This window comes from Mytilus trossulus, chromosome 3 (assembly GCF_036588685.1).
Source record: "Mytilus trossulus isolate FHL-02 chromosome 3, PNRI_Mtr1.1.1.hap1, whole genome shotgun sequence".
Lineage (NCBI taxonomy): Eukaryota > Metazoa > Mollusca > Bivalvia > Mytilida > Mytilidae > Mytilus > Mytilus trossulus.
Window position 1 is genome coordinate 12047466 of NC_086375.1, and position 16073 is coordinate 12063538.

At 29.9% G+C, this 16073-nt stretch overlaps 1 protein-coding gene across 1 annotated transcript; it reads left to right on the plus strand.

The window, feature by feature from the left end:
* The first annotated feature begins 6035 nt into the window (after window positions 1–6035).
* On the plus strand, window positions 6036–13593 carry LOC134710168 (homeobox protein SIX6-like). Its single transcript, XM_063570385.1, has 2 exons — window positions 6036–6835; window positions 12898–13593. The coding sequence occupies exons 1-2, from the start codon at window positions 6264–6266 to the stop codon at window positions 13100–13102; spliced, it is 777 nt and encodes a 258-aa protein (XP_063426455.1). The 5' UTR covers window positions 6036–6263; the 3' UTR covers window positions 13103–13593.
* The last annotated feature ends 2480 nt before the right edge of the window (window positions 13594–16073 follow it).

Sequence of the window (16073 nt, forward strand, 5' to 3'; positions counted from 1 at the left end):
CAGAATGGAATGTATATTAAACCAGTTTTGGTATCAATCTTTATTTATGATGTTATATTTTTATGATTTTAAAAACCCAAGTAGCGTCAGGTGAGCGACACAGGCTCTTCAGAGCCTCTAGTTATAGGTGCTTAACCCTCCCTTTGGGACAGACAGTGTTCTTTTTATGACGAACGATAGTTAATTCCTTTTTTTTAGAAAGCTTATTACCTCTCGGTCACGGTCCGCTGCATTACAATACCAGACGGATCAGATGTAAACTTTGGTGGATCAGACTCATAAAAAACGGTTCTCATCATATGTGCCATACCTTGTTTTGCAAAAAGTTTGCATGATACTATGTATATGAAACTTTCGAATCTGTCGTCATGTATATAAACAGAAATAATTGTTATTAGGAGTATGGATATTTTCCTCAGGGTGGTCCCGGATCTAGTATACATCGCATCAAAATCCGGAAGTCGATGTGCATCGGGAGATTCATTTCTCGAATTTCCTGGAGAAATGTAGGGACAGATTTGGAATGCGAGATCGGAGACTCATATAGTTGGTATTGATCATTTATCAAAAAAACGGTGTACGTGTTAATGTGATAGAAATCAGTGACAACACAGTAAAACACCCATTTATAGGTCAAAATAAGTCATTTACACTAAACATATTTAATACCATATCTTATAAGCTCTAAGTTATACATCAGATCCAAAAACGCAATTATAAGTACTATTCTATAATTGCAGTACCTAATGTATAAAATAGGTATGCATATGCTGTGCCACGCAAGGCCCAACGCACGCATTTACTGTGCGACGCAAGGCCATTGAAACTTCATTTATATTAATAAGGTTCAAATGTAGATATCATTAATTCTAATTTATCAAATACTTGATCTGTTTGTTACCTTATTAGCTCAGAAACGGGAACCTGACACGTTCAAGGTTATCATGTGTCAATTATAACATGGAGAAATACAGATATTTATTAATTTATACAATCAGATTGCTGCAACTCTTAATGTATCTTCTATTTGGAAATACTATCTAGACAATTGACTGGACTAAAATGATGTGCTAAACTGCGATGAGAATTTTTACACCTATTTTGAAACAGGATGGACATTTATTAGTGTCATGTGACATAACGAGATGTCTATAATTCCAATTGTTACCTGATTAAAATGACAGGTAGCGCCGTGAGATGCTGCATTACCTGGTTGTAAAGGTGAGATGTGTCAGAGTAAGGGGAGATAATTGTCACACAATCCATAATCACCTGTGAAATTGACAGTTCATAATAAAGCGATAATAGAAATACAAAAAGCTGCATGTTTATAGTAGGTTTCCGCCAGTAACGGTAGGGGGCAATACATATCACTGAATGATAGAAAGAATTTTTAATTGAAGTTGGTATTTCTATTTTTTTTTAAATTCTTTATTGCATTACAAACAAAAACAGTTTTGGTCGTAGCAATACAGACACATAACAAACATAAAAGCTCTGTAATTCTGTGGAAGCATTAAGTTTTTCAGAGATAACCACAGACATAATTCTAGGGTTGTAGATGAGAAAAATAAATTGTTTTAACCGTTGAAATTTTTTGGCTAATTTTATACCTGTTGCAATACTCTTTATTAGAAATGAATAAATGTATGTAGAAAAATGAATCAATTCCATTTACTTGAACTGTTGTCCAATTGGAAATCCTACCATTTCTCATTTATTCAAATGTATCATAATTTTATGACAAAATAAATATAGTTAGTTTGTTTTTAATATAACCCTTATCAAGAATCCATAAGCTTCCAAAGTTAGCTCGTATGTTCTCAAAACTCAAGGTTTATTGTTAGAAAATCGAGTGAGGCGCTGGAAATATAAGGCTTGTGCTAGAAAGTCAAGTTTGCAGGAGCACCAGCCGCTTAAATAGCCTGTGTGTTATCCTTTATTTCAAATGAAACCATGTATGTAAAGAAAATGCGATGTATTGTTGAGGCTGTATCCAAATATACAAAAAGTATAATCACAAAAAGAGTCAGAGAAGACAACATTGAGCTTTCCAGTGTGCGCATTAGTTAAATCTCAGTGTACACAGTCAAATAATTATTGGTCTACCATGCATGCTTTTACTGTATTTTATTTTCTTATTAATTTTGCTGGGTTCTTTGCTAGTTGATATTATTTGTTTTCAAATGTAGAGATTCAAACTTTTTTTCAAAAAGAGTTATCATTTAAAAAAATATCTCGAAAATATTGATGCAGTTATTAATCCAAAGAACCAAATAATTACTGATTTAGTTAACAATCCTTGATAATTTCCATACTTTTTAACAACTCCAGACTTGAGATCGGATTTCTTTTCGTCGTGTTATATTTTTAGTCAAGAGGGAACACCATGCATAGAAACAATGCACTAATGCAAACGTCAAAGGTTTATAAGAAAGCATGTGCGTTAAATAAACAGATATTAATGTGTTGATTCAATCGTTGATGAACGTATATAATAACGTGTAATACATTATTAATTAACGTAGTGTCTGGTGTATTGTATCAAAATATTGCTGTAAGAATTGAAAACTCGAATTCTAATTAGAAATATGATGATAATCTTCACGCAATTTTCATCGCAAGAAATCTCAAAATTTTGGAATGAAATCATTTTACTTGAAAGGCACAAATAAAAAGGTTTGAAACAATAAAGCATGCACTCTTATGGAAAAAAAAAGTCTACGTTCTTTCAGAATCCCAATTGATTTACCAGTTTTAGATTTGCTAGTGACAGATTAACTGTATCTACTGTAAGAATCAACGTCCAAATTTAATGTTTTTGTCGCATTCTTGGTTTTGAGACTTACCATGGTGGATGTGATGCTAGAGGTGCGTGTACAGCTAGAGATGCTGATCCTTGTGACGCACTTGGTGTCTTTTCGTTGATAGTTCTTTCGAGTCAGCTTTGTTTTCGATTCATTGTGTTTCTACATACATCTGAACTTATTTGGGTCAATGGTTGTCAATTGGTTTGCTGTCTGTCTTATTTGTTTTGGTTTCTTTATGGTTTTGTCATAAGTCAGGCCTTTTGTTTTCTCGTTAGAATTGTTTACATTTTTCGAGTTTGGTCCTTTTATGCTGACTACATAGTATGTGCTTTGCTTTTTGTTGAAGGCCGTACGATGATGATGATGAACGACTTCTTAGCAAAGCTGCAAATGAACATGCATAATTAATATAATATGAATATTAACCCAGTTCGTACTAGACGGACACTCTGCACATGAGCAAGATTGTTAACTTGCTAGTTCACAAGGTAATAGTCAGCAGTATTGTAATATATGTCACCTTTATCAGACACCTTTTTCTAAGCCGACAAATCTTTGCTCTTACTCCTAAATGCAGTATGGTTAGCGGAGGAGCAGCAAATACCAATTTCAGTTAAGTCCTTGGTTTGACCCAGCCGGGGTCCAAACATATATATACGACCTCCCGCACTCGACATATCAGTTAAAATTGAGAATGGAAATTGGGAATGTGTCAAAGAGAAAACAACTCGGCCAAAGAGGAACAAACAGCAAAAGGCAACCAATGCATGGGTCTTCAATTCAGCAAAAAATAAATCCAAGTGACTACATTTATATTTTCACTCGGAAATCTTATATTATATCATCTTAAGTTACAAACTGTGTATAACGATTTGTAACTTGCCGTGACATATTTTTCTAGTCCAAAATCTAACTCTTTAGAAGTATAGACAAAATTCGCTTATAAAGCTGACTGGCTATTATCAATATACAAATTTTTAAAGAAAATATTTAAACGTTGTAATACTTGACCATGTCTTTAACTCCGTCTATGTACAATATAATTTGAACAACACTTTTATAATAATATTAAATATAATGATCCGATTTAAAGGAGATTATTTGTACTCAGAAACATTAACATAAGATTGTTTGTAGGCGGCAGAACTGATACATATATCGCAGTGGCGAATCCTGAAATTTTCATAAGTTTTTTCCCAAAAAGGGGGCGGGCCCCCTGCCCCCCCCCCCTTGAATCCGCCCCTGTATCGTTCAGTAAAAGGATGAAGAAAGAAAACTTATTACTTATTGTTGCTTAGTTTTAACTAACTCAGATGCAAAAAAATGAAGATCACAAGAAAATCAATAGCCTATAGCCCTTTCTCCCTCGTAATTTAACAACTATAAGCATCTTCCGAGTTCAACGTTGTATAAGATGTCGGGCAACGGTTAAAAAGATAGTAACCCAACCAAGTAAAAGAAAAAATAACTAAAAAAGTTTAAGATACAGTACCAGACAAGTCAAAGATACATAATTAAGAAATTTATGCAATACCGGAAAAACGACCTTGCATGATTTTATTTAAGATGTCCAGTTGAATCTAGTTTTGACCATTTGGACAGCATAGGTATGGTTTCGGTTAATTTTATTCAAATACGACTGCGTTTTCTTACACTGAAGTGAGGAAAGATTAAACATTCCGTTTAAGTTTTGTTTTGTTTAACTTTTGCTATCCTGTTTGTGTTCGTTTCATGAATTTACCAGGCTACGAAAATGTCTCCTTTCTTATAAATTATTACAACCCACACTAAAAGAACTTATATAATTATACTGTTATAATTTATATATGTATGTGTTACAATGTTTCTATACAAATGATTTCCCAGGCATGTTTCTAACGGTTTGGTAAGAATATTCACACATTATATTATAGGTGGTATAATATAACCTAAAATATATCTTTAGTGTGTATTCTTATATAGAATATTCTTTAAGAAACCACCTGCATAGATCATTTTGTTGTAGTAACACTTTTTTCTCTGTATATCTTTATTGATTTGAATAGATACGTTGGAAATTTTACAATAATTTATTTACTCTTCTAACAATACTTTTTAATGTTATTTCGAACAAAATCCACATGAGTTAGAAATCATTCCATAAATACGAAATAAGCACATACATTGTACTATAAATCTTAGTCTTTTAAAAAAAAAACCGGGTAAATGTAATCAAATGTCAAAACATATAAATGAACTAAAATTTAAAAAAAAACATATAAGACTAACATGGGGGCTCCTGACTTGGTCCAGGCGCTAACATGCGGCGGGGTTAAACATGCTATATTATATTTCAACCCTACCCTAACCTATAAATATGCAAGCAGTCTTAATTCGTTTAATTTCGAACAAACTGAATGAATTAGAAAGCATGTCAATGTATATACTTCTATTTAATAAGCAAACTATGTAAAACTATTTTTTAAAATACGGGTAAATGTAATCAGATGCCATTTCGGAATCAAACTTATTTCTATTTAAATCTTGATGATTTTGCAAATAAAATACAATATATGATCATTGGATTAACACACTGTCAGATACAATTTTCTCTATATCTTCCCAAACCTATTCTACATAGTAATTACAAAGTTACTAACAACCCGGGGTGTATGACACACGGAATCTTCAACTGGCAGTTTTACTTTTAAATCAACTTGATAAAAAAGTATTTTTGAATTAGCAATGTAAATAATATTTGCATCACAAGTGCCTACTCAATAACTTCACGAAAAATAACCTCTATAACAATTTAATAAAATAGTCAAGAATTTAAAACCTTTCATTGTCTAGATTAGAAATATTGAAGATATTTTAAATCAAAACTGAAAATATTCTATCAATGAAATTAGTTTTAGTAAATGTTTATCGTCTAACTCATTTTGTGTTGGAATTTTTGTCCAGCCCACCTGTGACGAAATGACACCATCAAGTACTACCCGTTATCATTACCAATTAGTTTACATACGTAAGTACTTCATTGTAACAATTAATAGTATTTGAAAATAATATTATCCAGTCAGGTTTTCCTAAGTTGTTGGTCATTATCCAATCAAATTTAAGATACGGGATGATTGACAGAAGTGGGCGGTGATTGACATTGTCTCTATAGTAATAATTTCAAAAGAGAAGTATCAACCAATCATTTTGCAACTGTTTTTAAACTTTGATTGCTCGATATATTTGATTACAGTATATTAATATGCTAAACCACTCCCAAACACTTATGATATATCAATGTTTACTCTTGATGAAAACATCATAATATCAGATTTTGACAATCATTTTCATTGTATTATCCGTTTATGAGATATTTGTTTGTAGTTTTGGGAAATGATTTAATACACTAAAATTTCACAGTTTTGCAGTGTGAAAACAAAAACTTTTAGAATTGTGCATTTACATTTTGACAATATGTTTGCTTTGCCGACTTTACATTTTACTCCACAACAAGTGGCACAAGTTTGTGAAACTTTGGAAGAAAGTGGTGATATTGAAAGACTTGGACGATTTTTATGGTCTCTGCCAGTGAATCCGTCAGCATGTGAAGCTTTGAATAAGCATGAATCTGTATTGCGAGCCAGATCTTTAGTGGCATTTCATACAGGAAACTTTAGAGACTTGTATCATATCATAGAACATCACAAATTTACCAAAGAATCCCATGCTAAATTACAAGCAATGTGGTTAGAATCCCACTATCAGGAAGCTGAGAAATTAAGAGGGAGACCTTTAGGCCCTGTAGATAAATATAGGGTCCGAAAGAAGTTCCCATTACCTAGGACAATTTGGGACGGCGAACAGAAGACGCATTGCTTTAAAGAAAGAACGAGAAATTTGTTGAGGGAATGGTATTTACAAGATCCATATCCAAACCCTACCAAGAAAAGGGAGCTAGCCCAAGCCACTGGTCTTACACCCACACAAGTTGGTAACTGGTTCAAAAACAGGCGACAAAGAGACAGAGCTGCAGCCTCCAAAAATAGGTATGTTTCATGTTTTAAACTTTGGTTTTAGGCGATTTTAAATGTACTTTGTTTGCATGCCTTGGTGTTTGTGTGTCTTTAATTATATTTATCAGTTTATAATTAACAGCATGCATGTTTTCGTTAATTTGGATAATTATGTTTGTTAATAATAATAAAGAATGATTTTAGTTATATCTAAAATTACATAAAAATAACCCAATAAAATGTGTCTTTCTAAATTAATAAAATATAGATTTAATATATAAAATAAGCAGAAAACTCAATATCTATGACGGCTTTTTTATTGATGACTATTATTAAGATGTTTGTTTAATTTTTTTCTAAATATTAAAACAAAAATGAGTCGTCATAGATATTTATTTTTTTCTCTTTTTTCTCTTTTTATTTTGATTGAAAACACATCATTTCTTTAAAAACTTCAAGATAAATAATGTCCACATTAGGGTTTAATTGTGCATATTTATAAAATATATTAAGAGATGATGCAAGAATAAATAACTTAACTTTGAGTTCCATCAATACTTTCATATCCAATGGGGTATTTTCTTCAAAACATTTTATATTAATTCTTTTATAACTAATGTCAACAATTGTCTAAATAAATAGTGTTGATCGCAATGATATTTTGTCTTTCATTTATAATATTACACAATCGTTTAAATAGTAATGATTATTCACAGTTTGTGTTTAACTTCGAAACAGTGTCTCTTTTATATCGCCTATCTTTTCAGTAACGAATTTTATTGAATAATTCGTCTTAAGAGTTGAGAACTCAAATAAGGAAGTTTCTTTCTCATAAAGATGTTTCTTTGTACTAAAAGATTTTATAACAAATGGCATTTTTAACAAGGTACTTTTATCATTAAACACAATTTTGCTTTAAAGGAGTAAAGCTTGGAGAGAAACAATTCTGTTATACTTATTTCATTTTATTTAATTTATTTTGCTTAACTTTATTTTTGAATATTTGTAAATTATATTTTCACCCAAAACCCGAATATTTTTTTTTCAATTTGCATACATTTGTAGGGCATAAACCATTTTTGTTTACTGGAGAATGCTAAACTTATGAATTGCAATGTTCCAAATTCTCTTTAACACTTTAAAGCATTACTTAAAAATTAAGGAAACCATTAAAAAGAACAGTTAAAACATATTTATTTACTCAATCCCTTTCTTATGTTCTATTAATTGAAATTCAAGGTCTGAATTTTCAAATTGGGTTCCTGACGTTCAAAATTATATCGTTTTGAATGTTGTGTGTTTTATGACTATACATTGTATTTGTCTTTTCCCCGTTTTGTTTTATCCAGTCATGTCTTTATATCTATGTTATTTTTTGTTTTCAATTGTCCTTGTATCTTGTTACACTTTCCAAATTCTTTTCTATTTCTCAAATATGATATAGTTCTAATATTTTAAGAATTATTTTATTTTTTTACCTAGTATAAATATGAAAAGCAAATGAACTATATTTGTAATTTAATGATAGAATTGTTAAACTCAGTGTTTTCTTCAGAGTTTGATATTATTCTTTCCCATCTCTCCGACTTCCATGGAAATTATAAACACCTTCTAAATGAAGATAACTCTATGGTTTATCTTAAAGTTGGGATTTCAATGTAACCAAAATCAGTATTAATAGAATAAATAAAATCTTCCTAAAAAATTCAAACGCTCTACATTTTTTCCACCAATTTTTATCACTTCAAAAATCTTGCAATATTTTTTCTAATGAACTTATTCATAAAGATATGTCCAATCTTTCCTTCTGGTCATCTTGACCTGATCTTGATCTTTATCTTCAAGAAGGTGTTAAGTAATAAGAAAAAGTTGTAATATGTAACATGCTTTGTTTGGCCGGAGGAGCAAGGTTCCACAGATTTTTACATGTACAATATTGTAAAGATCAAAGCGTCGATGATTGATTTTATGTTGTTTTTACAACTGATAAAATTACATCTCAATAAATAAAAATATGATATCTCAATTTGTATCAAAATTAAACAATATGTATATCTCTACTACATAGGCAAAATCTAAAGTTGTCATCGAATGAATAATTTGAAATTTATCAGATTTAAGTTAAAAGCTGTAATGGTCTTACACAATTTTTCACTTGTGTTCTATTTTGAAAATTCGTGAAAGAGAGACGAAAGATTCCAGAAGGACATTCAAACTCTTAAATCGAAAATAAAATGACAACGCTATTGCTTAAAAAAAGACATAAAGACATATCAAAAACATAACAGAGAAAACTAAAGACTGAGCAACACGAACCAAATCTTTTCGTGCAATTGAAAATGTCTTTCTATTCGATATTTCATAGCAAATAATATCATTTTGACTAAACTCATAAGAATACAAATAATTATAAATTATAATATATAAATTTCACTTTATTTAAATATTTTGTTATTTAGTTTTAAGTAAGCTTTCGTTATACCTCTTCTCCTTTTACGTTTAAGAGATATAAAACCAATTTATTATAATGGTGAAACATCTATATCACTGAGTCAATAGGGGATATTTTCCTTTTTATTCAACATTATTTATCTGTAAAGAGATTGACACTCCGCAAATTCACTTAAGGATTTGTAAATTTGTCGCCGATTAATGCGGACAAACAGCTTAAAAATAGGAAATTAAATATCAATATACCACGAGACCCAAGTTACAACAAAATCTATTTTCTTCGTGTGTTCTCCTAGACAGCTACTGAATAGATTTTCCGTTTAAATTATTTATATTTATTTAAATTTTTGACTTGGGTTTGTTCTTAGCTAATATTTTGATTACCAACATAACCAAATTGAATAAAACTTTGTCAACACTTTACCGTAAAGCCGTTACACCAGGCTTCATTAGAGTTGTTTATAGACGGGGGTTTACAATGGTTTAACCTATTGCCGACAGGAAAGTAGTGACAATGTAACAATTATACGATGAAAGGTTAAAGACGTTTTGTCAATGTATTTTGTGTATCGGAAGATGATATTATGTATATTATTGTAGATTTTAACTTGAGTGGTCATCTATGTCCAGACAGGTCTGACCAAGGCCTTTCTAATGTCCAGTTATTTTAAGACTAATTGGTTATTTCATTTACCTCTTAAACTTTACTTAAATAGACTTTTTAATGCCTCTCAAGTCTCATTGAAAGAAAAATAAGCAAGCTCGATAACTTTTGGTATATACTTAAGTATTAAGAGGGTGTACGATAGCATGTTAATTGGAACGGCGAAACCTTAAAACTTACACTTATTGAAAATTATCACAGTTAAAATATAAAAAAAGAAAAAAAAGTTTGAACTCAGAGTCATCAAGTTTCTTACCAGTTTTTGTTAAAAAGTTTATCAAATAAATTTACACAAGAACGAAAGGAAAAGAAAGAATATTAAGTTACCTTTTCACAGTTTCATTTATAAATTTAAAATTTCCATTGTATTTCAAATTTCAAATTAATAGAACAACGCACGACCCATCAAAAAAATAGTTGTAGTAATTTGTACTTATTTTGATTAAAACTTTAAAAAATTACCTTATTTTTAGAAAAATCATAATGAAACATTTTGTCATCATTCCAACATCTGTGGTCTGACTAATATAGAAAAAAATAAATTGCATTATTATTTGTGTTGAGATATTTTGACAAAGGTGTGAAAAATGAAAGTATTATTGAAAACATCCCCCCATACAGCTTATAAATGATAAATATATCCAATATTCTTAATGACATTGATAAGACACCCGAATTAGCCGTCAAAATTCCGACTGATGCACGTTCTTCTGTCAAAATTTAATTGGTTTCAATGAAGATAAACAGATCGTTTTAGGTCATTTATACATAGAATAAATATATATGAGTAGAAATTCTTATTACGTTAAGAAATGCCTTCTGTTTCAGTCACGTAAAACTCTTACTGACCGACACCGAATCATTAATATCTGTAATCTGGCCAGTTATATCGGTGTTAAAATGATAGATACTATTCACCAAGCGATTCACTAATACATTCAATATCATTGTTATTTATTTGATAAAAAGCTCAATTTTCTTTTGTTTAAGTGTTTACATCTCGCACCTGTAGTTCGAAAAGATTTACCTAAATACATTCCGCCGTTTCCGTATTTGCCGATATGGGTAAAAGAAAGATTTTAGTTATGTAAGGACGAGATCATCACTTAGCCTCAAGTTTGACACGAAGTACATAACTAGATCGGCTTTAGTGTATAAACTCCATTCACGAATAAGATATGATTATAAGAAATCTTTTAAGTCTTTTATCGATGAAAATCGGATAATGGTTATCATTTTTATTTTGTTTCACATATTTAAGTAATTCTAATTGTTTGGTTTACCAACTGCTTGATAAGATTTTATTTAAATTCAAGCTAATAAACAATAAACTTTGAAATCATCTTCACAATTGAAATCAATTTTAAGATTTTCACTTATCAATTTTATACATAAACTTTTAACAGGTATGCGCAAGGATATTATCTAAATTCAAGGTAATAAACAATAAACTTTAAAATCATCTTCCCAATTGAAATCAAATTTAAGATTTTCACTTATCAATTTTAAACATAAACTTTTAACACCGAGGTATGCACATGATAATGTAAGATTCCAGACTATTTTAATACATTATTGATAATCAAAAATTATACAGACATAATTCAAAGTTCGATTTAATTCTCATTTAATGATTAATACGTTAAAAATGCATTTTCGATTCTCAACGGAAAATAATAAGAAACATTAAATATGTTTAAATATTATTAGTACTTCTCAATTTATAATACTTAAGAATATTAATATAAAATATGCGACCAGTGCACATGGGAAAAACATAAAAGTTTAATTAAAGCATTTGCTTCTTACGTCTATACCCAAGAGATAGGGTGCTTTAAGCGAATGATATTTAATTGTTATTCAAACGAATCCCTCCTGTTTTTAGTAAATTAGAAACATTTATACCTAGTTTACATAGCCCTGAGACATGAGATTCTATCCGGCACAATTTGCATAGTTTAAATTGAGTATCTCTCCAAATAGGTTTAAGAAGGAAGCTATTATACCAGTTGATTTATAGAACCAATATTGACCTGCCAAATTCAGATTACCGAATTAAATTTGATATTATGTATTTTTTATTTAATTGTTTATATTGTATAGAATGTACCTGTTATTTTATATGTTGCAAGATCAGAAACATCCTAAAAGATTTTCCCTGTATAAATACTAGGGTGCAAACTTTTAAACACAAAAACTTGTTTATTTGAAGACCGTGAAACTTTTGATTATTTTCTTTTACACTTTTCTGTTAAGTCGCTTAGGAATTTTTTTGTCTAGGTTTAGAAATTAACCGTCTACTCAAAGAACTTCAAAATTGCATTTTTATTTTGTTCTAATGAATAAAAGTGAGATTTAAGGTACTGATACTTGAGTGTGCAACCCATCGCTACAAATAACCAAATATTTCTAGAGGACTTTCTGCTGATTTTCACATTCTAGAATCATAAGTTTTTATTCCATCGACTTAAATTTAATACCATTATATATAAAAATTAAAAGTGTTATTGTTTAGCGAAAATTTATTACAGAAAAACAAATATATCAATAATAATACATTATATTTTAAGCATTTTTTAGAGTTAGGAAAACGAGGTCCATGTGCATCAAAAGTTACGTTATCGTAACTATGTTATTATTGTGGTGTTTTCTATGTTCATATAAAAAAGAAGATGTGGTATGATTGCCAATGAGACAACTATCCACAAAAGAACAAAATGACACAAACATTAACAACTATAGGTCACCGTACGGCCTTCAACAATGTGCAAAGCCCATACCGCATAGTCAGATATAAAAGGCCCCGATAAGACAATGTAAAACAATTGAAACGAGAAAACTAACGGCCTTATTTATGTAAAAAAATGCTTGTATTATTTCACTGTTGTGTTAATATTGTGATGTTATTTTGAAATTTTTGCTTGACATATATAGGTGTTATTTGCAAATAAAGTTATTTTAATAAATCGTTTATTTTCAGGCTTCAGCACAATGGCAGTGATAAACTTAGTCGTCTGCACAGCTCGTCACCGACAGATGAATCGATGATATCGTTCGACGACGATGATAAAATCGATATAATGAACGATGACGACGATGATGATATTGACTTAGACGATTCTAGAAGTAGCTCCCCGTTGTCACCTCATGAACAGTCAAACGATCTAAGTGTTAGTCCAACTTAATAATATCAGTATTTGTGTAAAATTCTACACATCGTTAACATAATCTGTCAAAACAGTTCTTGCCACCAGAGGGGGTTTGCGACGGCGGAAGTTAGGATTAGTGTCAGAAACTGTTTGTTTTTCCTTTCCCACTGATTCTTTAACTGTCAGACTGAAGATTCAGCCTTCGTAATTCTTCAATAAAACAAAGGAAATCCTTCACATTTCAACTCTGCAAGCTGTCTAGAAAATCTCTGCCAATTTATAGAGTCTAGATAATTGTTATAGCAACATGTGAATGTGCTTAAAGTGCTAAACTTTGTTATACGTGTATATATGGATGTATGCTGGAACAATGCGTGAAATCATAGATGAAAAATAGTGTATATATCGTTATGAACATTTTATTTTAAATATCTGATCAAAGAGACTGAAAAAAGGTGATTGTTTATTTAATGATGAAATAAATTGTTGTTATATATATATGGTTAATAAAGTTATTGTCTATATACTTTCTTTTTCATAAGTCCGAAAAAAAACTTACTTGAGGTTATGCCATGAGATTGTCACGATTGTTCTGCTTTTCTCTTTCCCTCCATTATTTCAAAGGTGTGTTTGATACAATAAGGAAATCTGATAAGAGGTGGATTCGTTGTAAAATTAAGATAGAACAGAAAATAAAATTAAATTTATAAACCATCATTAATTTGTCCAAAGAATCCTTGAGATTAAACGTTTGTTATATTTGGTTCATAAACTATGTTCTATCTTATTGGTACGAGATAAATATTATTTTCACGTTTTGTTTCGCAGTTTTTAACTTTTCTGCTGATATGAAAACCGGAATATTCTTTACCAATTTTCGATATACAGATTTTTTTCATTTAGAAACATAGTTTATTCAGATTATAACATATTATAAACAGACTTTTGGTACAACAATGACGAATAGAAATTAAGTGCTGAAATCTAAATATACACTGTAATTGTAATTGAAGACGAATTATCAAATGTCACAATTTAAGAAAAGAGAAAGAAGAGGTTTTGTAATTATGATTATAAACGTACCATTTAAAAAAATAAATAATTAAAGTATTAAAACATTAAGGTTTTACACTCTGTTGGTAAAGATTTTAGAGTGAAAAGTAAAATTACAAAAATACTGAAATTCGAGGAAAATTCAAAACGGAAAGTCCCTATATAATCAAATGGCAAAATCAAACGAATGGACAACAACTGTCATATTCCTTACTTGGAACAGGCATTCTCAAATGTAGAAAATGGTGGATTGAACCTGGATGTATAGCGCTAAACCTCTCACTTGTATGACAGTCGCATCAAATTCCATTATATTGTAAAACATTGTTCTCACTTACTGCATTACCGGTATATTATTTATTAATATTAAATATGTACGTGTCTGACATCATCTAACCTATTTATCCCTTCATTGTTTTTGTCTTTTTCCTCATGTCTTTGCAAACCAAAAATAGTTTATTTTATTTTTGTTTTAAACTTTTTATGAACTCTAAAAACACTCCTTAACATTTAAATTGAAATTGCATCGTAAATGAGTAAAACTTTTGAATCGTAAATTTTAATCTCACGAAAAAGTTATCACGAAAGGAATATTTAATTCTCATAGATCGAAAAAATAATTCTTTATATATGAATGTATATATTCGTGATACTCTTATAACCAGACTCTGTCTAAGAACATAATAATGTTTACCGATATTTATCATTTTTAAAGCTCTTTTTATATTTTCAAGATTTTTCTCTGATTTTCGAGGATAGGTTTGTCCCTACATTTATAGGAAATGCTCGGTGATATTGTATCTTTGTCCGTTTAATTGTTCCTCACAATTTCTTTTCAAACGTCATTCTATGTTTTTAAAGATGTTTGAGAAGCAAAATTGTATACTCCGTCCGGTGACGCGAATTTTAAGATTTTGAAGAAAAAGTAACAAATTGGAATATGATTTTGACGAATTTTATTTAGATTAATCCCTTTCTATGCATTTTTTCATAAGTTTTGCGTTCCTTCATAGAATGAAATAACACATTGGGTGGCTGTACGATAAGTTGGGTTTTTTGGTGTGTTAAACTTAGGAATATAAGTACTTTAATTCTGGCTTAAAATGTTTCTTTTCAGCTTGTTTGAATATCCTCGTCAGATAAAAAATAGAGATTTAGCCTGGTGATAATGTGTATAAAGATCCAAAATGTCTTTGCAAAAATGTCCGGCTATTCAATATTGTGCCTTGGCCCTTCATTTCCTTATGACATTTATCTGTTGCGATTTTAACACAATTCCTTTTACTTTCTTTTTCCAGTGGTTTGAAATCTACATTAAGAGATGCCGTGTTTAAAGTTTTTGAAATTTTAATAGCTTTCTTATGATAAACTTTCTTTCTTGGATTTGTACCAAACTTGAACAGAAGCATGTTTATGATCAAAAGCGAGAATCTAGAATGAAAATTAGTTGAAATTTTGTTCCTATTTTTTCCGTATTTTAGTTATAAATGGACTTAGTTTTTATTCCAGTTAACCTTACATATAAACAGTCTGCAGTTAATATTTTTAAAACATTTATTATATTCATAAACTATCCTTAAATTTTACCAAACTTCTTACAATGAAAAGATACTATCAAGAGGAATATTTTTTTATTAATTTCATTCCTCATGTTTCTTGAGGCTGTAATTAACAGCAAAAATAGTCGAGACACTGGGTTCCGCGTAACCCGTACAAATCTTTTAAGTATCAATCTACAGATTCTTAAAAAAGAATTTCATTAAAGGAAAATTTATGATTTGTCTTTTTGACAAAAGGTGCAATTTTTAACATTAATTTCTCATTTCATTTTTTTACTAATAAACAACTATGACTTTTAAATCAAATATGGATATGATACGTAAAAAATACTTCATGTTTTTTACATAAATAAGGCTGTTAGTTTTCTCGCTTGAATTGTTTTACATTGTCTTAT

Coding starts and splice junctions, on each gene's coding strand:
- LOC134710168 (XM_063570385.1), top strand. CDS start 6,264: ATGTTTGCTTTGCCGACTTTACATTTTACTCCACAACAAGTGGCACAA. Junction 6,836..12,897: donor GCTGCAGCCTCCAAAAATAG/GTATGTTTCATG, acceptor GTTTATTTTCAG/GCTTCAGCACAATGGCAGTG.